The sequence below is a fragment of the Polistes dominula genome, unplaced genomic scaffold (assembly GCF_049000335.1).
Source record: "Polistes dominula isolate Pdom_NZ unplaced genomic scaffold, Pdom_raw_medaka contig_73, whole genome shotgun sequence".
NCBI classification, from domain to species: Eukaryota; Metazoa; Arthropoda; class Insecta; order Hymenoptera; family Vespidae; genus Polistes; species Polistes dominula.
This window is the reverse complement of record NW_028300951.1, coordinates 9,465,001-9,489,696: the sequence shown is the minus strand read 5'-3', so window position 1 is coordinate 9,489,696 and position 24,696 is coordinate 9,465,001. Positions and strand designations below refer to the sequence as shown.

The following is a 24,696-nucleotide window of genomic DNA, read 5'->3' as shown; positions in this document are numbered from 1 at the left end:
TTTGATTAATTAATTAATTAATATATAGAATTAAATATATAGAAAATTATATAGAAATTATATATAAAATTAAATATATAGAATTAAATTATACATTGAATTTTATTAATTAATTAATTACTTTTGTTTCATCGGTTTCACGTTCTTCTGTTTCACGATTTTCAAATCACCCCGATTCTAAAGAAGTTTTCACTTCAAAAAGTGCCGTATGTAATGTTTTTCTTTTTTTTCTGAAATTTATTATTCGACTCTTTTAACGGAATGCGATCGCTTTTAAACGTTTGAAATATTTGATGAAGAATTTTCTAGAATAAATCGGACAATTCTGGAAACTTTAATTCGCAAGAGACATTGAACGCAATTGCTCCAGAATTACGGGAACCATCTAGGTCAAATTTATACAAATGCGACGATAAAAGTGTGTAATAAAAGGTGACTAAGAATTTTCCAAGTTAATTTTATAGCCTTTGAAATATTTAACAAGTAAGTCAATTCAAAACGTATTTATTTAATTAATATTTATGCGTGAAAAATACAGTTATATATATATATATATATATATATATCTATATATATATATATATATATATATATACATATATATATATATCGTTTTCAGTCAAAGGAATAAGATAGCCTTGCATATATGTTTATAACATCCTTTAATAACATGTTTCACCTGTAATGATTCAAAGGTAAATGCATATCATGGCTTTTTACATTTGCATTCTATTTCCTTCTGCAAGAACATTCGTATTTTCAAACTTTATAATTATTTGATAATTTAAATATTCGATAAGCTTTATCAGATAACTTAATCTCTTTATTAAGATAAGCATTTTACTCGAAGGATATTAGATATGGTTAATTAACATATCATACAAAAAATAATAATACGATGAATGTGTAATGATTATTCGTAAGATGAAAAGAATCTCTTCAACCGATCGATCTAACATATTTTGCGGTCAATCGATTAACGTTTACGAGTATATTATGCATATACAATACCTATTCCATGCGATATCATGTATGCTAAAGTTTTGTAAACTTTTTATGTGTATTTTTTTATAGCCTATATACATAAGAATGGTGCAATTAAAGCATGCCGATAAATTTCAAACTATTCGATCGAATTGAATCGTACAAGTTCGTAGTAAAATATTAGTGGCTGGTAAAACGAGTTAAGAAAATAACAAAAAGAAAAAAAAAGGAAATAAGGTTTGTGGGGGATAAGAGAGATAATTTTGGGATAAATTCGAAGGATTATTCGAAGAAAATTTCGGCTGTTTGGTTCAAGCATCATGAAGATAAATGTTCGATTGATCGTCGTTTGCACGATTCTTTTGGCTCTTTTGGTACGTTTTTCATCGATAATCTTATGCTTCATCAAATTTTGTTAACAATCTATTGCGAAACTTTGATCTTTAAAGTAACATACTGACGATAAAGAGTAAATTATATAATTTATTAATTTAAATATATTTTCACGAAAAGTAAAGTATCATCAGTTAAATAAGCACGAATTAATGTTCCGTATAGTCAGTTAAGAAAAAATTACCATAATGTTTAAATGGCAAAGAGTTACTTACTTATTTACCGTATATATATATATATGTAGATGTGATTTAATTTGGTTGGTAGGTTCTCTTTCTCGAAATTCGTTAAGCCCAACGAATGTTACGGCCATTATATTGCATCGCGTACACGCACAATACCTAGCATAGAGCTCTCGTTTTCGAGAGTTCACAAGAGTTCCTATTGTCCTCGAGAACCATGAAATTGTTCGTTCGCCGTATTCTGTCCTCCTGAAATAAAAATTCCTGTAAATGAGATTTTACTCTCTTTTCTCTCATTTACTCTCTCTCTCTCTCTCACTCTCACGTTGTACGTTTATGCATCCATGTATACATGCTATATACATTGACAGATCTAGGTGACACGTGTTCGAAATATTAGTTTCCTTGCTATCGTAGCTTCTCGTGGTGAAATTTGTATATAACCATGTCATGTATGATACTTTGCATGTATCACATAGAAAAGTGACTTATTAATAAGTCACCAATCGTAATATATTTTATAGATTCGAACGAAAGCGGACATCAAGAGAGAATGCCGCAAACAATCAATGGTTTCATGGGGTAAGGGTACTTAAAACATAGATTGTATTATGATTAATGCTACGCCAGATTGATCGATTACCCTTTAAAGGGGATAACTTGTTGTTAGCTTGGAAATCATTTTGGAAAAAATTCTTTGTTATCATCTTCCTATACTGTGATTTATTCAATAATATTCAAGATATTTATTGCGAATAAAAAAAAAAAGATAAATGAATAAAATTTCATGTTGATCTTTCTTAGCGTCATTGAAAAAATTAAAAGCCGGTAATTTTGATCAAGATGATGATCCACGATTGAAATGTTATCTAAGATGTTTTATGATGAAAAATGGTATCCTCGATAACAATGATCATTGGATGGACGTGAATAAAGTGATTCAACAATTACCAAGATTTATACAGCAATCCTCGTGGGAGATATTTCGACGATGCAAGTCCCTTCGTGAGTATATTTCTCTTTTTGTTTCTAAATTTGTATTGACAATTAATTCGATCAATTAATAAGATCAATGAAAATATTTCAAGTTTCAAGACTGACGAGAAATTATTTTTTCAGCTGGAGATGATTTCTGTGACAAGGCATTTCAAGTTGCCAGATGTTATGTCAAATTGCAACCATCTGTAAGTATTTTGGCCAATAAGTATGAAAATTTTTAAAACGTGTCATAAAAACTATTTTTTTTTATTTACAGATTTTAAATTTTGTTTCTTTAGTCTAATTGTGATTATTAATTTTACACAATGTCAGACACGTTTAGGATACTCCTTTCAAACCTTTTATAGTGATCTACAATATAATATAAAAACATATCAAATATTTACAAAAATGAATACTTACAATGCATTCCATTGGGATGAAATACAATGACACACCATGGTGATGCATCTCTTCTTTCTTACTTCCGGTTTCTACCTTTCTTCCGGTTACTTTAAAACAATAATTTTTTAGCTTTTAGACAACACTATGCCGTCCGGTGGACCCACGTTAGGATTATGCGGCTTAAACATATTTCTATTTTTCATTAGATGATATAAATCATTTCGCTTATCGCTGGTAATTATAACTAATCCTGTCATCAGTTTCTATAATTTCTCAATTGTATATAATGTTAATTAATCGATGCAAGTGTCTAATGTTGTCTAAAAGTACGGAATAAATGATGTATGTATCGTCCCCATATGTATTTATGTACCTGCCTAATTAAAAAAATAAAGGGTTAAAACGTTCTGATTTTAGCATTTTTTATCTCTTCGGTAAGGAAGGGAAAAGTGATAAGGGATAAGGAATAATAATTATTTTGTTGCACTAATACAGTGTGATATTGCACTATTGCAATTGTCTTTACTAACTTGGTTTCGTAAACAAAAAATGTTCCCATTACTATAAAATAAATAATTAAAATAATGAATAATAAATTAATAAATTTTATTAATAAAAAATAAAATCTACTGAATAGAAAATAAAATTTGGCTTCACACGTATGTAATTCGATTTTCTTTCTAATCACGTTAGTTAAACTCCATATGATGAGTGAGAGGGAGAGAGAGAGAGAGAGAGAGAGAGAGAGAGAGAGAGAGAGGAGTAAAGAAGAAGAATAAGAAAACAATACACTCGACATACAGGCTATTATAAATGTGTATGTACATTTGCAGGTATTTCTCGAGTCGACGACAAAACGTAAACAGCCGATAACATAGGTATAATAGCCGAGCATTCGACACTCCCAAGGTTTCCTCTACCAAGGTTACGTAGTAACGTACATCGTATTCGTCTTCTATCTTTCAACGAGATAACATGAACGAAAATGAGGCGTATTAAATTATTTAAAAATTTTATTTCTAACGTTATCGTTTTGATTTTAATAGTTTAAAAAATTTTTCATTGCATAGAATGGTGGCAAACGGTTTATTTTTTATGTTACTCTTTATTGAGTTTGCTGATATAATTACTGTTTTATGTAGACAACTTTCAAGATTTTTAATGAATACTTTTATTAACATTACATACCTGGTATGTGTAATTTAGCAAGTAAATAGTTGCATACTTTGATAAATTTCACAAATATTTAATAACTTGAACTTTTAATTATGTCAATTCTCATAGATCATTAAATTATTTCTTTCTATATTTATCATTGAATATTTTTGATAAAATTATGTGTGCCTTGCCTTCAGAAATGATTTACAGGAAATATTGTAATATAATCTTTAGTATGTTTCAGCTTTGCAGACTTTTTATTTAATTTTATTTTATACATGGTATCCTAAGGGTAGGATACCCATCCTGCAGTCATCAACGAAGACTAAAAGTAAGTATATTTTACTATCAAACATTTCTATGATAATATCAATGGATTTTTACTACGACAATGATACTAATTGTTCTTTTTCTTGTTATGTTTCAGAAAATCATTGCAATCGAGCGCTTAGGCAATGAGGTTCTCGTGTGTTGCATCGTGTTAAAATAAACTATAAAAAAGACGACAAGTAGATTCAGCGTTGATCGTCGCATGTTAAAGTTTCGTTTGCTCGGTTAAGAAACTCGCAAGTTTCTTTTATTCGGTTTAAACGTGTGCTCATCGTCATCCTAAGGGTAGGGAGACCCATCGTGCATTCATCGTGCATTCATCAAAGTGAGTATATTTTTGTATTAAATAATTCCTCAAAAATTTTAATGCTTTTATGTAATAGAAATGATATTAATAGTACTGTTTTTTTATTCTGTTTCAGATTGCAATTGTGCGCGAAGCAATATGTGCAGTGTTTATGGTGATATCATCAAACTGCGTGCAATGCAGTCTTTGAATTAGTTGTAGAATCAGTGATCGGGCGAGTAGTAAGTTGAAATCAAACGCGAATTGTTGTTCGTCGTATACTAAAATTTCGGTTTCGCGATAAGAAACTCATCTATAGTTTCTTATTTTCGTTTATACCGCGTTTTTAGATTTACGCATCATCATGGTGCAATAGAGCTGCATCTCATTGGAATGCATTGTAAGTATTCATTTGTATTTACATTTTATTCGATTTTATTTCATATGATTTTAAATAATATTCCAGATAATTTATCGTTTTGTTCTATTTTATTTTACAGATATAACCATGGATTCTCTTCCTTTCAAAGATGTTGGATGAATTCTTCGATGGATCTTTGATGGATCTTCTTCAATGGCAAATCGAGTATCGTTTTCCATCGTCAGGTCAGACTGCAATACTTGCTGCGAAGTAGGAGTGTTTTGGAGCCATCGTAGAAATTCTGAAGCCGTGAGTTAAAATTTAAAGTCCCTCCCTCCGGTGCTCAATTATGTCGAGGATGAAAGATCCAAATTGGCACGAGTTACTGGTTGTAATTATTTAAATAAATTATTGACGAGCATATGAGTAATTCTTTTTCAGGAGTTACTCATGAAAATTGTATATTGTATTGTATGTTTTATCAGTTTAAGATAGGTTTTCTTGTCTCATCGGTTAAATTCATTTAATTTATAAATAAATTAAGTAATACTTTTCTCGGGTATATAACAAAATTAAACATTTTATTTGATTAACTCATGATATTTTGTAGAAAAGAAAAATAATTGTTATAAAAATCGATACGTATGTTTACATAGATATATGTATATGTGATATAATTGTTTAGGATGACATAGGAATTTTGGATTTCACAAATTCCACGTTCGACTGGAATTTTGTTGTCCGGACAGAGATTGATGGTGAAGCTTATTGTATCTTGCTAAATTAATATTTTATTATTATAGTATTCTATAAAAATGTTTCTTTTTATAATATTAAATTATTTTGAGATTTGTGTCGAAAAATGAAGTGATAAAAAAAATTTATACATTTGTTTTTTTTTATAAAAATACAACGATACTTTATACGGCTGAATTTTCCTTTTTTATTTGATTTTTTTAGCTTTTATTATTTTCTATTTCTGGAACAATATAAAAATGTAGATACTTTTCAAGAAATCAGCTACGACTATGCATAAGTATAAGTACAATACTACACATATACATATATACTAATATTCCAACAACTGGCTAAGCATCACGTTTCATATTTCGTTTTATCTGTTATATATCTTCTTCTCTATGATATCGAATCGACCTATAAACGAGTAGCGAATAAATTACATTTTCAAGCGCTGCAACGAATACGATTTATTGGGTTTTCTTATGTAAAACGATTCGTGTACTTTGTAACAAGAACAAATTTATTTATATTATTCTCTGATAAGCAATATTTTTGGGTAGAGTAAAAAAAAAAACTTTCAAATTTCTTTTCATTGAAATATAGAAATGAAGATATGTATATTTCCTAGTTTATTTGTAATGTTTTAATCCTTTCGTATGTGGGTCAGTTGTTCATATGTGACTTTTGCATGGACGATCTGTCGATGATGTTTTGTTAATAACGAAAACATTAAGTCAAATAAAAATATTCGTTCGTATTATACAATCATTTTATTTAATATTTAATTAATATTAACAACTTTTATATATTTATTTCGTTGAAAGCTTGATCAATTTTTGTTTCAATAAAAAATGACTTCGTTCTTAGAAAACTCATTGAATCTTGAATAAAACTGTTTGTGTGTATGCGTGTATTCTATGTTATATATTTACTAAAATCTAGCTCGAATATATTAGACTTGTTATTATTCGTTAAATATTTCGGTTAATCGATAATTGATCGAAAAGCCGACTTTACAATCTCGACAAGCTGTTGTGGCGCTCTATTTTTTGCACTAGTCGCTTGACGAATAAAAAAGCTTTGCCTCACGAATATTTGAATATTCGATAAAGTACCGTTTCGCATAAATCTCTATCGCGAATCGTACGTTGGAGAGCGCGATTCAATTACTGATCGATTTGCATTCAACGAAACATCCGAACGATTCGACATACCAAACCCAATTCAACCCAACCTACTCGAAACTAATTGCGATTTTCATCGGCACGCGACCAAAGCTATGTCTTTTCTGATTTCCTACGCTTCTTTATCGCTACTACTGTTAACGATTGTAAACATGAGATGAAACATAAAAGAAAAATAGAAAAAAAGAAAAAAACTATAATAAAATATCACGATAAAAGAAAAAAAAGAATCTCCATGCTAATCTCTTTCTCGTAATAGGAATTTTTGTTTAAATACTTTCTACATAAAAACGTTAATGAATATTATTAATATTCATTGAATTCTAAATTTTTCTACATTTTACGTACGCATATGAAGATATATAAATGAAATGTATAGAAACTATTGGCAATGTTGTTGGTCTTGTTCCGTTTCGTATCGCACAGAGTGATTCTCCAATTTCCGGGTGAATATAGCTGTCGTTAGTGATTGCTTTAGCCTTTTGTAATCCTACCGATTCCATTAATTTTCATGAAAACAGATACGAAGCAATCATGCGAATAGGAAACAAAGCAATCGTTGTCTTTCGCGATCATGAAATAGAATAACAGGTACTAAATGTTATTTAGGTAACAATTTATTACTAACTGTATTTTTTCGTGAATATCTCTATATACATGCAAATGTATAATATATATATATATATATATATATATATATATATATATATATATATATATATATATATATATATATATGGGATTCCCCTTCTCCTGTTAGTCTTCCTAAAGGATGCGATGGGGATTATAGAAAGGAAATAGGTCTCACGATTGCAATATCAAGTCGTGTAAAGCTGACTTGACGGACCACGCGTGAATGCTAGATTAAAAGTTGCATAGTAATCGGTAGTGTTTGTGTAACAGTAAGATAGTAAGACAGTAGTAACTGTTAAAAGTAAGTAAAGAGGCTAAGACGATGGCTCAAGTTAAGGTAACACATGAAACAAAGGAGAGAGAAGAAGAGAGCGGATGTGAAGAGTTGGACGAAACGATCGTCGAAGGCACATCACGAAGAAGACGAAAGCCGGAACAGAAAGGCAAAGGCAAAAATAAAGTAGCTGAAGAAGAAGAAGCAGAAGAAGAAGAAGAAATAATTAATTACACAAGTGAACAGATTGATTCAATGAAGTTGATAGAGTTAAAGAATGCAGCAAATAAATTAGGATTATCTACAGTGGGTAATAAACAGACGCTAAGAGATCGCCTTTAGGAAGACTAACAGGAGAAGGGGAATCCCACATATATATATATATATGTGTGTGTATGTGTGTGTGTGTGTGTGTGTGTGTGTGTGTGTGTGTCAAGATTGATTTGTTCATTTTTTGGATAGATGAAATATTTATCGGATATTTTTCGATGTCACCTGTGACATCGTAAAATACAGGCGTTGATTCTCATCGTAACTATAATGTGAGTTGAATTCGTATCGAAAAGTATTCCGAACTGAATACTATGAGAACGGGAGGGGCGAAGAGGGGGAAGGGGGGGGGGCGAGGGAGAGAAGAAAAAGAAGAAGCTCAACTTTGCCCTTTTCTTTCCAAGATCCTAGTTAATAATAGATAGAAGAGAAAAGGGATTACTCCGAACGTTTCAGACTTCCAACTCTGATTTCAGAGTAGAGAGAACAGTGGAACATTAAGGTTCAGCGTTTGTATCTTTTATTTAGGATTAAGTTACTTGGAAGAGAAGGCTAACGTGGCTAAAGATTCTATTATTCGACATGGATTCGGAAAATAATAGTTTTCCCATGCTATGTTTAAACGATTTAGTCGAGTAGATTTTCTTAAACTTTTGTCTTTTTGAACATATACCAAATCCATGCTTATTTTTTTTTTGTATAGTTTTTCATATTTTTATATAAAATATTATAACATTTTTGTATTTATTTTTATCGTTCCGATGATCGTATTGTCGATTCAGCCAAATCGTTTTCTTTTTCTTCGTGTTCTTCTCTAATGTTCTCTATACTCGAATCCTTATTCAGAGTTTCACCGCATTTACCACCATAGCACGTCTCTACTTTCGATATGTTTGAACATAAGACTTTCTTCTTGGCTATTTAAAGATTATTTTTATATACAAAGAGTTGTTCTTTTAAAAATCATTTGTAATTTGGAATAAAATGTTACCGGTAATTTGTTGTAATCTTAAGGGCTTACTCTCAATCGTTTCATGAAGCATATTCATTGCCATTTCCAGAGGAGTATAACCGTAGGTAAAAGCAGATGGTGCTTTTTGGTAACGGTTAACGTTATCCTGTTCTATAGTTGAACAGCAGTTCGGCATTGGTTCGCAACAACCGCCACCGCAGCAACTTTGCTTCCAAGAACAGCATCCCTTTGGAGAAGAAGGGCTATCACATCTGCTGATCTTTCTACAAAAACCGATTTTCTTAGGATACGTAAAAGATTACTATGACTATGCAATCTCTAACAATAAGATATTTCTTTTTTTCTATATCTACATTTATATCTTTAGATTAAATTAAAATTATTTTAATTTAATCAAGATTAAAATCATTTCTTTTTACTTCGATTACGATCGATGTTTTTTTTTCTTTTTTTTTTTTTACTTTTATCAGTAACCTAAATATTTTTATTTTCTTTTTACCTCGCATCATTGATTCTTTGAGAAGATAATTCTTGCGTCGGTTCCATCGTACAATTTAAAAATTTTTTAAATAAACGTAGAAATAGAAATTGTATTGCTTTCTAATCTTAGTTGCAATGATTACACATTATGCCGAAAGGAAAAATTTGTCAATTTGATTTAGATCGAAAGAACAATTTGTTTGTTAAGGGATGTTAAAAGGTTATGTTTGTTTTCTTATTATATTTCGATTCGATATCTCGAAAGAAAGATGAAATAAAATTAAACCTCAAAAAAAAATATGAAAGATCTGATTTTTTAAATGCTAATTGATAAATTTTGTAATATAATATTAAATTGGTTTTATTAACGTTCATAAATAAAATAATCAAACACTCTCTTCTATCATTCTATTAATTACAATAATGGAATTGATCCAATTTCATCAAAGCATCGTTCGTATTTATTTTGTAATCAACATTACAGAATTATCGTAATTTTATTTAAGATTGGTATGGTATTTCAACGTGATTAATTATTATTGCCGCAGCAACTAGCACCTTCTTTCCGAGTTTTATTAGGCTTATCGTTTTTCTCCTTGCAACAGCCCGATATACAGCAACCACCGGCAGCTTCTCTTGCTCTAAAGAAAATAATAAATCAACGATACAAAAATATGTGAAACGAAATGCTTTTTGCAAACACTATATACATATATATTGATAACTAATTTTAATCGGATGGGGGGAGGAAAAATAAAAGGTAAGATAAAACCAAAAAAATAAAAAACAAGAAAAAAACCCATATGACCGCACACCACTCATTACCATTATATTTTAGATACTTCTCTCGTGGGTGTCAGTTCTTTGAGAGAACACGGTCGATCTCGAAAAGTGAAAGAATTAAATTGGAATTTCTGGTCCCTCCGAGCAAGGAATGTCAGCAGCAACCACCACTACGTTCCTTCGTACCGGCGCAACATTTGGCACCGCAGCATCCACTTTCCGTCTTTCGTTCTCTGCGCATACATTCGATCGATTTATCTAACTGATCGCATTTTCTCGTTCAATTGTCAGATAGCAATAAAAAAAAAAAGAAAAAAAAAAGAAATCAAATGAAAGAAACACAAAATAAAATCAAAGCGTAATTTCAAATCGATATGTTGAAAATATCAAGGGCTGTGACGGCAGTAGCGGCGGCGGCCATATTGGGGGGGGGGGATAAAGAAAATCACAACACAAATAAAAACAAAAGAAACTAATTAAATAGTCGAGAAAAGAAGGATGTTGCTAATGGTAATAGTTCGTTGAATTTACTACGACGAAAAAACTTTTCTCTTTCTTTTTTTTTTTCTTTCTCAATTTATCTCCCTAACATAAATCGGATCTCGAATCCGTAAGAGGAAATTGATGGATTTCGTACTTTCGGCTGCAGCAACCACCAGATTCTTCCTTTTTAGTCTCCTCCTTCTTCTCGGCACTACGAAATAACAAATGTCGTTCTAGTTTGATTTTTAAATGATATATTTTTTGGACTTTTTCGTGTAATCAATTATTTTATCATTTTTAGAATTGAAATAATTTAATCTTACGAGAAAAATATGAATAAAAACTTACTGTTCACATTTGCACGTCACTTGACCGGCATATCCTTTCTGACTGGTTACTTTTCTATACGATATAAGAGAAATACGTGATAACGTTGAAATAGATCTGTTCGTACGTGAACATTCAACGGATTTTTACAAATTCGTATTATACTCACGCGCAATGGTCACACATATTGACGATATTTACTTTTAGATGAACGAACGTATTATGTTATTTGTGCTATATAGAAAATCTTGAGAAAAGTTTTCTTTTTTTCTTATTACGATAAATATTATTTTGATGCTTCGATGCAGAAAATTTGACGGTGCAGAAGAATTTTGATGGTTCTGCCGAAAGATAAAAATGATAAATGAATGAATGAGACGATTTGGTTGCGTCGATAGAAACAAATGAATGATGATGTTTCTTGATTTTCTCTTTTTTTTTATATTTTTTTTATATATGTATGAACTTAGCGACCGGTACGGGGAAAAAATATAAACTACAAACGCGTGATAAACGAACTTCAACGTCCTGAAGGTGTATGCAATTGACAGGAATGAAGATGCTTCCCTTAGGCAATATACTTTAAATTCTAACCACGTACTTCTGCAACCATAAATGACATATAGCGAGTGTTCCTTCAACATGTAACTTACAATTAGTTTACTTTTCTCGCTATCTTGAGAAATCCTTTCGTGCTTATCATAGATGTAAATGTCATTGTGCGTTGGACGACCCATACAAAGGTTAAATATTATTGAATCACTGAATGATGCAGTATATTGAACATAAATCGTATCTTGTAAAAATAAATGTAAAATAATGAAAAAAAATATATATATATATACTTCTTAAGTTTAGTCTAGCGTGAAAAGAAAAAGAGAGAGAGAGCTTTCTATGCTTACTCGTTGAAATAGAAAATAATACTTGCTCGATAAGTTTTGATAAAATCTTAGCTGAGGTTCGTTTATCGAAACGACGTTGAAATAAATCCTTTTTAAAGTCCTTTTCGAATAGGTAGGTATCTATCAATATAAGAATAAGAAAGATAGGAAAGGAAGGAAGGAAGGAAGGAAGGAAGGAAGGGTAAGGTAGGTAGATAGGTAAGAAGGTAGAAAGGAAGGAAGCTTAGAAGAGAGGACAAAGGGATTGACGCGGACGCGTGGAGGTGCGCGCGGGCGCGTTTACACAGATGGGAATGGAAAGTGGAAAGAGGGACGCAAGCGCAAATCAGACGCATACACGAAGCTTTGGAGTCACGCGGCGGTTGCAGTCGGTCCTCTCAAACCGCGAAATACATTCCGGCTCCCTCGAGGAAGAAAATATCCTGGGGTGGGTCAATTCGCGTTTTCGGCTCGTTCTCGTTTACGTGTTTCGCGATCGGTTTGCTGCATATTTTATAGATTTTTTTTTCCTTGCTCTCTTTTTTTTCTTTTTCTTTTTCTTTTTAGCTTTTCCAATCAATTTTTATATCAATCCCTTCTTTTTTGTTTTGCACTTTTTTTCTTCTTCTGTTTTTTTTTTCTATCATCCTGTTAACTTGTGCCGTAATAAAACGTGTATTAGATGAATATTTAACGAAGAAAACACGTGTTTATGCGAATTATTGATAAGACTAAGATCTTTCCAAGTGTTTACAAAAAATTGTATTCTTGTTGTTGAACGAATTGGAAAGATTGTAAACTTTCTACGCGATGTTACGATCAACTTATTTCGATCAAAATAATCCTGTTAACGAAAAACGGTTTTCCCGTATTTTCGTTGTTACGTTAGAGCGTCATCGTGTTTACTCTTTCCGGATCATTGAATATAATGAAATTGCAATAATTGTTAACGCGAAATTGCGCGTAATATGATTTTCGCGAAGCGTTGATAGTTTAGATATGGTTATAGATTGAAACACGTGGAATAGTTTATACGGAAAGTAAACAAGAGAGAGAAAGAGAGAGAGAGAGAGAGAGAGAGAGAGAGATTTTAAAGGAAGCGATGCAAGTTGTCGTAAACAAAATTTGCTAATATTTCTTTACTGATTTCTCGTTGAATGTTGTTTGGTTATACGAATAATTTTCTATAACGATTCGATCATCGACAAAAGATCAAAAAAAAAAAAAAGAAAAAAAAGATAAAGAAAAAGAACAATCAATTGGATTCAGTTAATGGAAAATGGAAGTTGCTTGATATTTTCGCGGAAAGTTAAAACTCCGGACGTCCTCTTTACAAGTAGGAAAGAAGGGGGGGTCTGTCAGTTTACCGCTCGTAAAGCGCGGTTAGGGATTATTTTTATAGTCATGGCATGAACGTGCATCGAATGATCCCAAGTATACGATGAAAAAAATATTCTCAATTTTTAATTCTTTTTTTTTTGTTCATCCTTGTAATAAACGACTCTCACGACGTTTTTTTTCTTTTCTTTTTTATTCAAACGAGACTCTCATTTCCGTCGGTTCTTTCATTAATTACAGCAAAATGGCTGAATGGCACATCACGATTCTAACCTTAAGTTCACCCTTCACATATATTCCTCGTTCTTTACTTGCATACGCTTTTCTTTTCCTATCTAGTTAAATCACATGCACACATAGTATATTATTATTATTATTATTATTATTATTATACACGTATATAAATATTATAATATATTTATATATTAATATCGATCAAAAGAACCTTTTCTTATTTTTTTTCTTTCTTTTTATCGTTCAAAGTAATCAAGTCAATCGTATTTTTCTTTAGTAAAGAAACTTTCATTCGATTTTTCTTATAACTTTTAATTACACATACCTACGCATACAATTGGTTTTTTTTTGTTTATACATATGAAGCATATTTTTCAAATTTTTAAACAAAGTTGAAGAGCACGAAAGGAAGAAAAGGATTTTTCGTGTCGGATTTAACGGTGTTTCGTGCTTCTCTGTGTTGTTCAGGGAGAGGATCCGACTTTACATCGGACAAGTGTAAGGAGGAAGAAAAAGGGTGAAAAGAAAAAAAAAACGAGGAAGAAGAAAAAGAAGAAGCAACGAAGGAGAAGGGGGAGGTGGCGGAGGAGGAGGAGGAAGAAGAAGAAGAGGAAGAGGAGAAAAATAGATTAGAAAACGCGAACAAATTAGGAATTCGATCGATTTTTATTCGGTTCTTATTGCAATTTTCTTTTTTATTGTTTTTTTTTTCAAGAAGTAATTTACAAAGTACTTGAGATTTGACTCACGTATTTCTATGAGAAAATGTATATTATATATATATATATATATATTATATTATATATACATATAATATAATATAACTATACATATAGATGTATTGTGTTCGTAATCTATGTATATATATGAAATTATATTAAAATTTGCATCAAGATTTCACGAATACAAAGATAATATTCAAAATTGAATTTAACGTTTATCTCGTATTGTTTTTTCTTCTTCTTTTTTTGTTCGTTCGTTCTTATTACAGACATATATACAATATATATGTATATATTTCTTTAGAATATAATCGTTATAACGAGGGGAAAATACGCTCACACAGAAGTAGATCTACGTGTTAATTAAGATAATCCAAGATAGGAAAATGCGCTTGCGTCCATTCCTAAAAAGAGACAAGAAAAAAAAAACAAGAAAATATCTCTTACGCTTCTTAGTCCGAAATTTATTCGGTGCGGAACAATTAAATCGTACGGTATTATCTTCTCGTTTAATCGTGCATCTCTAATTAATTCTTTAAAGCACGAATACAATCAAAGATTCACAATATTATACACGTATACATAAACACATCTATTGCACACACTAATCGTAAAACGAGAAAATCCGTTCGTTAGAAATTTCGAAATATTTGTCAATCGATTCTTTTTAACATCGTCGTCATCTGTGACAACAACTTTTTGGGCCTTCGATTCAACGATTACGAGTAATTTCGGTGAGTTTGTTCATTAGTTCATTTCTTTTCTTTTTCTTTTTCTTTTTTTTTTCATATCGCTCATTGTTTTTTTTTGTACTCGCGATCTCTCCTTTTGTTAAGGTTAAATTACGATTCGTGTTAATTAGAACGAATCAACGAAGATGACTCCTCGTTAATGAAAATAATATTATTGACATATATATATAAGACATTGAAAAATTATTTTCATATCTTTTAAAAATAATTTTACAACATATCTATAGGAGCGTATTTCGTTCTTCTTTTGGTATTCAAAAATGAGCAAATGTTTTTTCGCATTTGATTCGTTCTATTTTAATGTAATTAAAAATTGAAAGCCTTTTGAACGAATAAGTTTCTATGATAATTAGTTTTTAATAGAGTGTTTGTTTTAAAGTCGTTTCCTTCTTCTCTTACTCCCTCCCTTCCTTCCACCCTCCCACGTATACACGTTTCTTCCGATATCGTTTGCCATATACACACACACATATGGTATATTCATATATACCCTGTAGATAGGTTACTATAATATAAGCTGCTTCATCGATGACTTTGACCCAGTAACGCTACGAGACTTGCAATTCATTTACAATTTATTTATAAAATTCGAAATATATTGTCTTATCGATTCGTCAATAGATAGGGTTCCTTTTTAAATATCCTTTCAAGTCTATCGTCATCCTTGAAACCATTGAATATTTTTTTGTAAAGAAATATTGAGAGAAAAATAATAATATAAAGGAAAAAGAAAAAAAAGTTATATGCAATTTAAATATAAATAATAATAATAATAATAATATTGGAATTCTTCAGCAAATTTTTAGCATTTTTTATTGAACTCGCCCACAAAAAGCAGTATTGATTATTTGGATATAAAATACTGCAAATTCCGTTATTACTTATTGACTTACGTAAGCCAATACTATGATAGTTATTTTGCGATAGTTAATTGTCATTCGTTTAGAGGAAATAAATTGTTCGCGTGAAAAATGAATTACTTAGAAAAAATAGTTGAAGAGTAAAATAATAGCGTTGTCATGCCAGCGATGATTTCATAGTGCAAGGGTTTTAAATATCCTTCAAAGATTGATATTTTGGAATATCCTTGAAACCCAGAATGTTGCAGATATTTCTCACTGCAGGAGATCGTTCGAGTAAGTAGTATTGGTTGGTGTGGTGGTGGCGGTGGTGGTGGGTGGTGAAGAGGGGGTAGGATAAAACCAAGTGTATTTTCGTGGTTCCATTAGAGAAAAGATCAGTGAGAGATATTATCGTGGGACTCGCGCCAATCAGGATAAAAGAGCGTTAAGAGTAGGTTTACAGTTTTTCTTACTTTTCTTTTATTTTATTTTCTTTCTTTCTTGTTTCACACAAAATTTGACCAAATGACACTTCTCTGCTGAACCATAGAGACACTTTTTGTTCAGCTACTTACATCAGATAAGTTATGTTAGTATTCAGAGTAACTTCGAATAATTCACATTAGAGCTTAAGGTTACATTCCCTCAATTTTTGTTCATTTTCTGTACATACAATTTGATGTATATGTGGAAGCTAGAAAGTCTGTTTATGACGATGAAAAGGGAAGGAAGGAAGGGTAGCATCGATGAGACTAGGGTAAACGAGAGAGCACTGCTGACCGGGGATTACCAAGGACTCGGATTATGGGGATGATGATCGAAAGGACTTCAACGAACAAGGGGGAATGGGGTGGGTGGGCCTTTGGTATCGCTGAACGGTACGATAAGCTTCCTCAGTCATATTCTATTCAATTGAAGCAAGTTAATTCGTCTTTTCTTAAGTAACTCTCTCTCTATCTTCTTCTTTTTAAGATCTAACGAAAGAAAGAGAATTGATCGAGGGGTAGGAGGGAGGGGGAAGGGGGGGGTGAACGATCGATCGATTTTATGGCTCAAAAGATAATGAACAAAATGAAGACTTTTTGTAAAACTATCAAATGTTTTTATTATTCTCGTCAAAAGGTTTGACTTTATGAATATTCGATTTGCCATTTAACTTTTTTTTTTATTTCTTTCAATCTTTTATTTTATACAGGATCATTATAATATCTATCTCATTATTAATTAACATTTAACAGAAGGGTCGAGAACAGCTCGAAAAACGAATCACGTTTGAAAGATTGACCGAGTACATTTTTAGAGAGAGAGAGAGAAAGACAAAGAGAGAGATTCTTTGCCATTTAAAAATCAATAAAATCTACGTAGTATTCATAGAGCGTTATTAAAACTCACGAACTCTTTACGTTCTCGTACAAATCGATTTATTTTTTGTAAAGTAAATTTTTATAGAAAGCAAGAGGAGGAGGATATATTTGTACGATAAGAATTAGATTTCAAAAAGTTCGAAATAGAGTCGTCAGTAGATCGAAGTTTTTTTCAATTTTGATCGAGAAAAAGAAAGGGGAAAGAAATGGGAGACTTGAGAGTTGCTAACATTTTTCCAATGAAAATATTTTTTATTTATCGTATTTCTTTTTTTTTGCTCACATTCGTTTAAAAAAAAAACTTTTTGAGACATTATTTATCTTTATATATATATATCTCTTTTGTGCACATATATGTAATTGATCTCCTCCTAAACGGCTGGACCGATTTTAATAAAATTTTTTGTGTCTTCTAAGGTGGATTTGAGAATGGTTTAAATTTACAATTCAGTCCAATTTAAGTTGTTTATTTAATTAATTGTTTATTTATAAATTGCTATTCGAAAAATTTATAGGTTGAAGTTAATCGATATTTTATATTGATATTATACTTTTTGATATTAATGATATATTTCTCTTATTGTTTCCTTCGTGTTATTAGCGTGTTACAAAAAATTGTGTACTAATTAAAATATTACATTAAGATCTAATTAGTGTTTAAAGAAGTTACTCATATAAATACGGGAGTATATATTAATAGTAAAAAAAAATCGCAATAAAAATTATGCTATGTGCTAAGTTGGAAAAAAAACGCGTACAATAAAATAGAAGTTTTGACGTCAAAAAAACCACAGCAACGCGTGGCTGGGGCACCCCTAGTATATATATATATATATTTTTAATATCATTCAAGTGATTAATAAACATTTGATAAGATTTTTCGTATCTTGAAAATATAGGAGTAAATTGGTAAGAAACGGGTGTGTTTTTCTACGATGATCTATCGAAATTTCAATCTAAATGAACGAAAGAAAAAAAGAAGCCGATGAAGATCGATTTTTAAAGGGGAATAATCGCGCTAGGAACTCGGTTTGAAAGAAAAAAAAAGTCGAGAGAGTGGCAGGGATGATTTAAATCCTTCTTCGTGTGGCACTAACGTCTTCCAGCTTTACCGCCCTATCCCATTTACCTCGCTTCATTTCCTTTAAGATCGACGTTTCTTCGTATTTGAAATGCCGTCTCATTCTGAGCTTACTTATGCTTCAATGATATCGATCATTCCAATTTTGTATTTTTGTATTTTTTTATAAAATATATTTCATCGTTAAGAGGTGACGTGTTTAGTCCTGATTTTATAATTGCTCGTTGAAAAATCTTTAAAGTACGTGTGAATTTTTCAAAGGTTTCTATATAAAAAGAACGATTAGTGAATGATCTTTTAACTTGTATTACATATATTCTTTTTTATATGATGTTACCTGCTAAAACCATTGATCGAAATCCTTGATTACTTTCAAATCAAAAGTTCGAACTTTCCTTTCCTTACTTATTAGCATCCATAAAACTAGTAAAATACAGGAGCACGTATTACGTGTTAGAGTTATGACGAAAACAGGTATCACGTGTCTAACGTAAAGCTTTTTTTTACAACACCCCTGGGTCCTTCTAATATAGCACAAAACTACTACAGTTATAAACTTTCAATGATGACAAATAACATGCGACATGGTGCAATGACAGTTTAAAAAAAAAAAAGAAATATATATATATATCCAATTTCGATCTCGAATGAAAAAAATAAGAAAACAATTTATCTCTGTCGATTGAAATGAAAAAAAAAAAAAAATTAAGCATAATCATTCTTTCGTATTCGATCTTATAATAATTAATATTTATACTTCTATAAATCGATAAATTGACAAACAATACTTCTTTCTGTTACTTTCACTGTTTCGATTGTAAAAGAAAATACTTTCAATAAGAACTCGTAAATGTTGAATAAAAGCATATTAATGGATTATGGATGAAGAAGAAAGAACGGACGTGTTCGAAACTAGTATTTGTTTTTTGAAAATTGAACGTCAATTCTTCACATATATATATATATATATATATATATATTTTTTTTTCTCTCAAGTATCAGAAAGTAGCATCTGTAATAACATATCTCGTATCGACTTCTCCTCTCTGTTATCTATGAAATAATTATATCGATAAAATCGAACAACGGCTTGGAAAATCCCTTTGACTGTGAAATTGACTCTCCCTCTCTTTCTTTCTTTCTTTCTTTCGTTTCCTTTAGCTTTGGCTTTGTTCTTTTGTACTTTCCATAATACTTTGTACTTTATTTTTGATCTAAAAGCCAAGTATATCGAGCTATACTCGTAAGAATTCTGAAATTATAATCAAATTTCTCGACTTAGTTAAATCGAAATGGTAATAAAACTGTTAAAATAAGAAATCGTATATCTGATGTTAGGATCGTGTTTTATAACTACATATACATATACACAAGGAAAAAAAAGGGGTTAACGTTCGAACATTTGATTAGGTGTGTGCGTTGATATTAAGAAAATTTTCAAGTATAATTTTTCATAAATTCTTGAAAATAAAAGTTACAGGTTGGTAGTTGAATAGTAACCCGGTTAAATATCTATCACGCCTTAATCACTTTGCAGTACCATTACCTACTTTTGTTTTTATTTTTTTATTTTTATTTAAGTTCTATTTCTTAGCGTAGTTAGATCAAATCGTAGTTGCAGGAGGCACGAACAAGGCCAGCCAACCAGCAGAAGTAGTTTTCCTTCGAAGAATACAAATGAACCGTTTTATAACTTTATGAATTCTTTCATGCATAAGTATGTAACCCTATGCATATACGATACTATTTGTGTATCATATATATATATATATATATATTCATTTCTTTCACGCGTTTAAAAAAAAGATTTGTCGGTCAATCTGACGATGACTAAGGATGAACGAACGAATGAACCAACCTTAGTTTTTTTCCTTTCATAAAATACAACCTATTTTTTTACGAGAGTCTGGTTGAACTACAAAACGGTTAGATGTTAAACGTGCGACGACTTCCGCCGTTTGCGCGACACCAATCAGGCTCAATCTTTCAATTTGTCCATTCGGTAATCGACCTCTTCGGTGTACGAGGTCCAACCTATGAACAGTTTCACGATCGATATATAACGGTTATGTTCTCTCTTCAATTTTAGTATATTTCTTTTTTTTGGTATTTTTATTTTATTCGTTTTTGTACTTTTCATCTGTGGATGAAGAAGAGATAGAATGGTTCAATCAAGATTTGAAAGCAACTTTTTGTTTTGTTTGGTTATTTTTTTTCATCTCCATTCATTCAGTGATTTTTCGATCCGTCAGGATTTTATGTATCATTTTAAAGTATTCGTCGATATTTCAATCGAGAATTGTGTTTACTTTAATAATATTTTTAAATGATAAGTGAAATTAATTGATAATTGTTTCTATTAATCGAGAAAGAAAAAATAAATTATTTACTCGACATTTAAGTAAAAAAGTTAATCGGAATTCGAACAGAGGTATCAAATATTTTTCTTACCGTTCTAACGAGTTTCCCTTTCTCCAAATTGGTTGTATTAATTTTTTGTATATCTACCAATCTATATTCTCGTCTAACTTGTTTCGCCAAGAATAGAAATAGAAGAGGGTGAATACATTTCGAAAATACATATTCAAATATACATATATTACCTTCGGATCTGGGCCATAGCGTTGAAAAAAAGAAATCATTCTTATTTAATTAATTGCTTTGCAAAAAAATTGAAAAAAAAGAAAGATAAATTGTTGAAAAATTTTTTTTAATGTTTTATACCATTAATAGTCGTATGTTTGATTATTATTTATAGCCTAAAAAGTGGGATAAGGAAACATTTTTTAAAATAATAATTAATGTTTAATTTTATAGGAAATCCTAGGTTTTCTATAATAATAATAATAATAATAATAATAATAATAATAATAATAATAATAATAATAATACAGAAAATATATAATAATATTTAATAATTATTATGGATTAATAAATATTTATTGATTTAAGTAAGAGGAAATATTTTTTGAAATAATAATTAATGTTTGATTTGATAAGAAATCATCCTAGGTTTTCTATAAAAGGTACATTTTATTTATGTTAATAAATAAGTATTTATTAATCTATAATTATTATTATACAGTATGTATTATATAATATTTAATAATTATTATAGATTAATAAATATTTATTAATTTAAGTAGGTGGAAATATTTTTCAAAATAATAATTAATGTTTGATTTTATATAATTAATTGGGTAGATGTTTTCAAAGTTAAATACACGATGAAGTATACATTATTTATCAATTAGAAAATTACGACACTCTTATACGCAGATTTATAATATATATTATGTTTACTTGTTTGAAAATCTTTCGTAGATCGAATGAGATAGAAGTTTCAAGAGTTAAATTAATTTCATTAAAAGGAAGACACGAAAACTCGAAAAGTGGCATTCCTAAGCATCCGTCAGGAAAGTCATTATACGTTTTTAGGGAGTAAGAACTTGACTTTACACGGTTTGTTTCACTTTTCCACCCTTTCACGGCCCTTTTGCTGTGATGCTTTTCTATTATTCTCTCTCTCTCTCTCTGTTTCCTTTTTCATCCTAGTTAGAGTAGCGTCGTCTCTTAGTCTCGGCATAATCCAAACGTTGCCATCCACTGTCATATCTGAAAAGGGTAGTCGTCGAGGGACACGATAAGCGGATTACGCGATCTTCAAGGGGATCTGTCCTCCACGAAGAATACTTTTCTACCGACCGATAACGCATACCTCGCTAACATTTGTTTATTCCTCCAAAAGTCACGAAAAAGGGATGGCAAAGAAAGGGAAAAAAAGGATGTTCTACTTTGCGGTATTATTACTTACACAGAGTGACCCTTAAAATCCTGAAGCTTAACGTTTAACAGATTTTTCATTGAAATCTTATGATACAACGTGTTTACAATGAAGTATATTTTGAAAAATAATTATTCAATGAGTTTAATTTGAATGGTTTTATTTATAACAAATGAATTAAATAAATTTGAAAAATAATGTAAGAATAACTAAACTAAAAATCCTAACATTGGGAATACTCGGTTTTTTTTTCTTTTCGTTTGTAACGATTGATAATTCTTTTTATTTAACGTTTTTACTATTATTTAAATGTTTTTTTTTTTTTAAGTATACCAGATGTACGTCATTTTTATGTTATAATTGGATAATCTTATGTTACGATGAGATATAAAAGAAAAGAATGAAACAAAATTGCTGTTAATAACTCTCATTGAAGAAACGGTTTGGTTATTTTCGGTTAAATTTAACATAGACATTTGTTTACATTTAAGCAGTATAATTTTCCTTGTTACACGAGTCGTTTAGTTTATACAAATATTGGCCAGGTAATGCATATGACAAAATGCGAGCGTTTGTTTGAAAAAAAAATGTTAAAAGGTTTATTATCAAAATTAGGAAAAACAAATGTCTCGTAGATGGAGATAATCAAATATTTATATAATTTTTTTTATCTGCTTTTGTCTTTTATTCGTATCACACAACTAGCTTATCACACACGGAGACAACTTTTTCCTCATTTTATTCATTAAAATGTCTTTTGTAAATTGTAACATTTTTTCGTTTGTTATTCTTTAGATTTTTCTCTTATTTTTGCCTCGTTTAAATTTACGTCCTTGTTATACAAACGAGTGTTCTAACAGCTTCGTTAGAATTTTTATGTATTCAGGTTACTATTATACCAGAAGCATATCGTATTCTTAATTACTTCATGTGTTGAAAATATCGAAATTTTGTTCAACGTATATTGACGAGAAACAAAAAAGGAAAAGGAAAAAAAAATAATTTCAAATACGTTGCATTTTTTACAAAGAAATAAAATGATGAATTTGGGAAAACGTTGAATCCATTTTAGTTCACGTAAATTTTACGATTAATGTTCATCAAGTTTTTTTAATGCAAATTCGTACGAATTTGTCTTCTACATTTTTTTTTCTTTTTTGAAAGGAAAATGTACAAACGTACGATTTGTGCGAGTTTATGCAGGCTTTGCGAGTTTTGGCAAATATTGACAGTGTAATTTCACATTCAGCAACTTCAGTAAGGAGATTTGATCGATTGAATTCGTTATTGATTTTTTGGATAACACGTGTTATTTGATTTTCATCATATTTCTAAACAACCATTTCATCAAATTATAATACTTTTTCCATGTAATGGGGAAAATATTCTTTTAATTAATTGTAAATTGGCTTCTTTTTATGTTCATAGCTTTTCGTTAGTACCTTTCTTCTTGGACTTGCAGTAAAACGACGATCGAGCTTTAATGAAAGTACCATCGTCGTTTATGGTCGTAAGTCGTTCATTCGAAATGTTGAAATTATGCTAAAAAGAGAGAGGAAAATATCCGATAACGCCATAGTCATATCTTTATCAAACCTGGTGCACAAAACGTTATTCAAAAAGTAGGAAAAGGATAGTTCGTACGAACGATTTCACAAAAGCTTTTCCATTTTTGTTCAAAAAAGAGAGAAAGAGAGAGAGAGAGAGAGAGAGAGAGAGAAATAGAAGAAATATATATCAAACGTTAACGTCAAAACGACACGGAAGGATGGAACGATTCCAACATTAGTACGAAATTCGAACGGGATAAAATTAACGTAAATGGAAATAATAATTTATGCGAATGTTAGAAAATTAAAGGTTTGCATATAAATGCCAAGCAAATTTTCACCAAGATCGAAATATGATTTTACTCGTAGAAAGAATAAACATCTTTTGAATTTATCATATTGTCGTCTATTCATGAAACATATCTTATGTGCATATTATTATTATATGAATTTGTTTATGTCACGTAGGTTTGATTGAAATGTTAAGAAAAGAAAAAAAAAATCATTGAAAGAAAAAAAAAAGAATATAAAAAAACTCAATTGACAGGCCTCTATTCATGTGTGTGTGTGTGTGTGTGTGTCCTTGACGTGTGTCCGAAGTTCTTTGAAATCTCAAGGGTTCGATTTTGGTTAGTAGGAGGGCATATTCTGACGAGTTTGGGCTCCTTTTCTTCGAAGTTTCAAGGATATGGTCTCGTGAGAGAAATGGGAACGAAAGTTCAAAGACTGGATTTGTCCGTTCTTTTATTCTCTCCCGCGTTATTATTTATTGCTATAATAATTTTATATCTTTTTTCTGTCCACTTAAAAAAAAAAAAAACTATTCCAAGTCGCAAATACAAAGTTGCTGTAAAGTGAAATGGTCGAATACGATCATTTTGAGAAGTTTAAAGTTATTCGATCAAACATTAATTTTTTTTTTT

General features: G+C 30.4%; 3 protein-coding genes and 1 long non-coding RNA gene across 15 annotated transcripts in view; 3 read left to right on the top strand and 1 right to left on the bottom strand.

Annotated features, from left to right (window-relative positions):
- Window positions 1-841: 841 nt before the first annotated feature.
- Obp9 (odorant binding protein 9) lies at window positions 842-3,390 on the top strand. Its single transcript, XM_015323568.2, has 4 exons — window positions 842-1,358; window positions 2,084-2,141; window positions 2,364-2,564; window positions 2,679-3,390. Exons 1-4 carry the CDS (start codon window positions 1,305-1,307, stop codon window positions 2,777-2,779), a joined length of 414 nt encoding a protein of 137 aa, XP_015179054.2. The 5' UTR covers window positions 842-1,304; the 3' UTR covers window positions 2,780-3,390.
- A 1,242-nt stretch (window positions 3,391-4,632) lies between these two features.
- On the top strand, window positions 4,633-5,358 carry LOC149032720 (uncharacterized). The gene is made up of 3 exons (XR_016176369.1): window positions 4,633-4,755; window positions 4,853-5,116; window positions 5,217-5,358. It is a non-coding gene; the product is annotated as an uncharacterized LOC149032720 (long non-coding RNA).
- Window positions 5,359-10,010: 4,652 nt separating this feature from the next.
- LOC149032719 (uncharacterized) lies at window positions 10,011-12,345 on the bottom strand. The gene is made up of 5 exons (XM_089172324.1): window positions 12,154-12,345; window positions 11,395-11,566; window positions 11,247-11,300; window positions 11,053-11,109; window positions 10,011-10,273 (listed from the first exon to the last, which is right to left on the bottom strand). The coding sequence occupies exons 2-5, from the start codon at window positions 11,409-11,411 to the stop codon at window positions 10,162-10,164; spliced, it is 240 nt and encodes a 79-aa protein (XP_089028450.1). The 5' UTR covers window positions 11,412-11,566; window positions 12,154-12,345; the 3' UTR covers window positions 10,011-10,161.
- A 77-nt stretch (window positions 12,346-12,422) lies between these two features.
- The window catches only part of Dop1R2 (dopamine receptor 2), a 74,780-nt gene continuing 62,506 nt past the window's right edge, over window positions 12,423-24,696 (top strand). The window contains exons 1-3 of one of the 12 annotated variants that reach the window (XM_089172322.1): window positions 12,496-12,605; window positions 14,071-14,176; window positions 14,705-15,134. The gene's annotated coding sequence lies outside the window, so the exon portion shown is untranslated. Of the gene's footprint in view, window positions 12,606-13,904; window positions 15,135-24,696 lie in introns of those variants that run through there. The other 11 variants (XM_089172320.1, XM_089172317.1, XM_089172321.1 and 8 more) reach the window with 11 other exon arrangements.

What these genes read in the sequence shown, in the direction of transcription:
- LOC149032719 (XM_089172324.1), bottom strand. An exon ending in GTGACGTGCAAATGTGAACA is followed by an intron (nt 11,110 to 11,246) that starts GTAAGTTTTTAT and finishes GTTATTTCGTAG; the next exon opens with TGCCGAGAAGAAGGAGGAGA. An exon ending in GGTGGTTGCTGCAGCCGAAA is followed by an intron (nt 10,274 to 11,052) that starts GTACGAAATCCA and finishes TATTTTCTTTAG; the next exon opens with AGCAAGAGAAGCTGCCGGTG.
- Obp9 (XM_015323568.2), top strand. Translation starts at nt 1,305, where the DNA reads ATGAAGATAAATGTTCGATTGATCGTCGTTTGCACGATTCTTTTGGCT. An exon ending in CGATTCTTTTGGCTCTTTTG is followed by an intron (nt 1,359 to 2,083) that starts GTACGTTTTTCA and finishes TATATTTTATAG; the next exon opens with ATTCGAACGAAAGCGGACAT. An exon ending in ACAATCAATGGTTTCATGGG is followed by an intron (nt 2,142 to 2,363) that starts GTAAGGGTACTT and finishes GATCTTTCTTAG; the next exon opens with CGTCATTGAAAAAATTAAAA.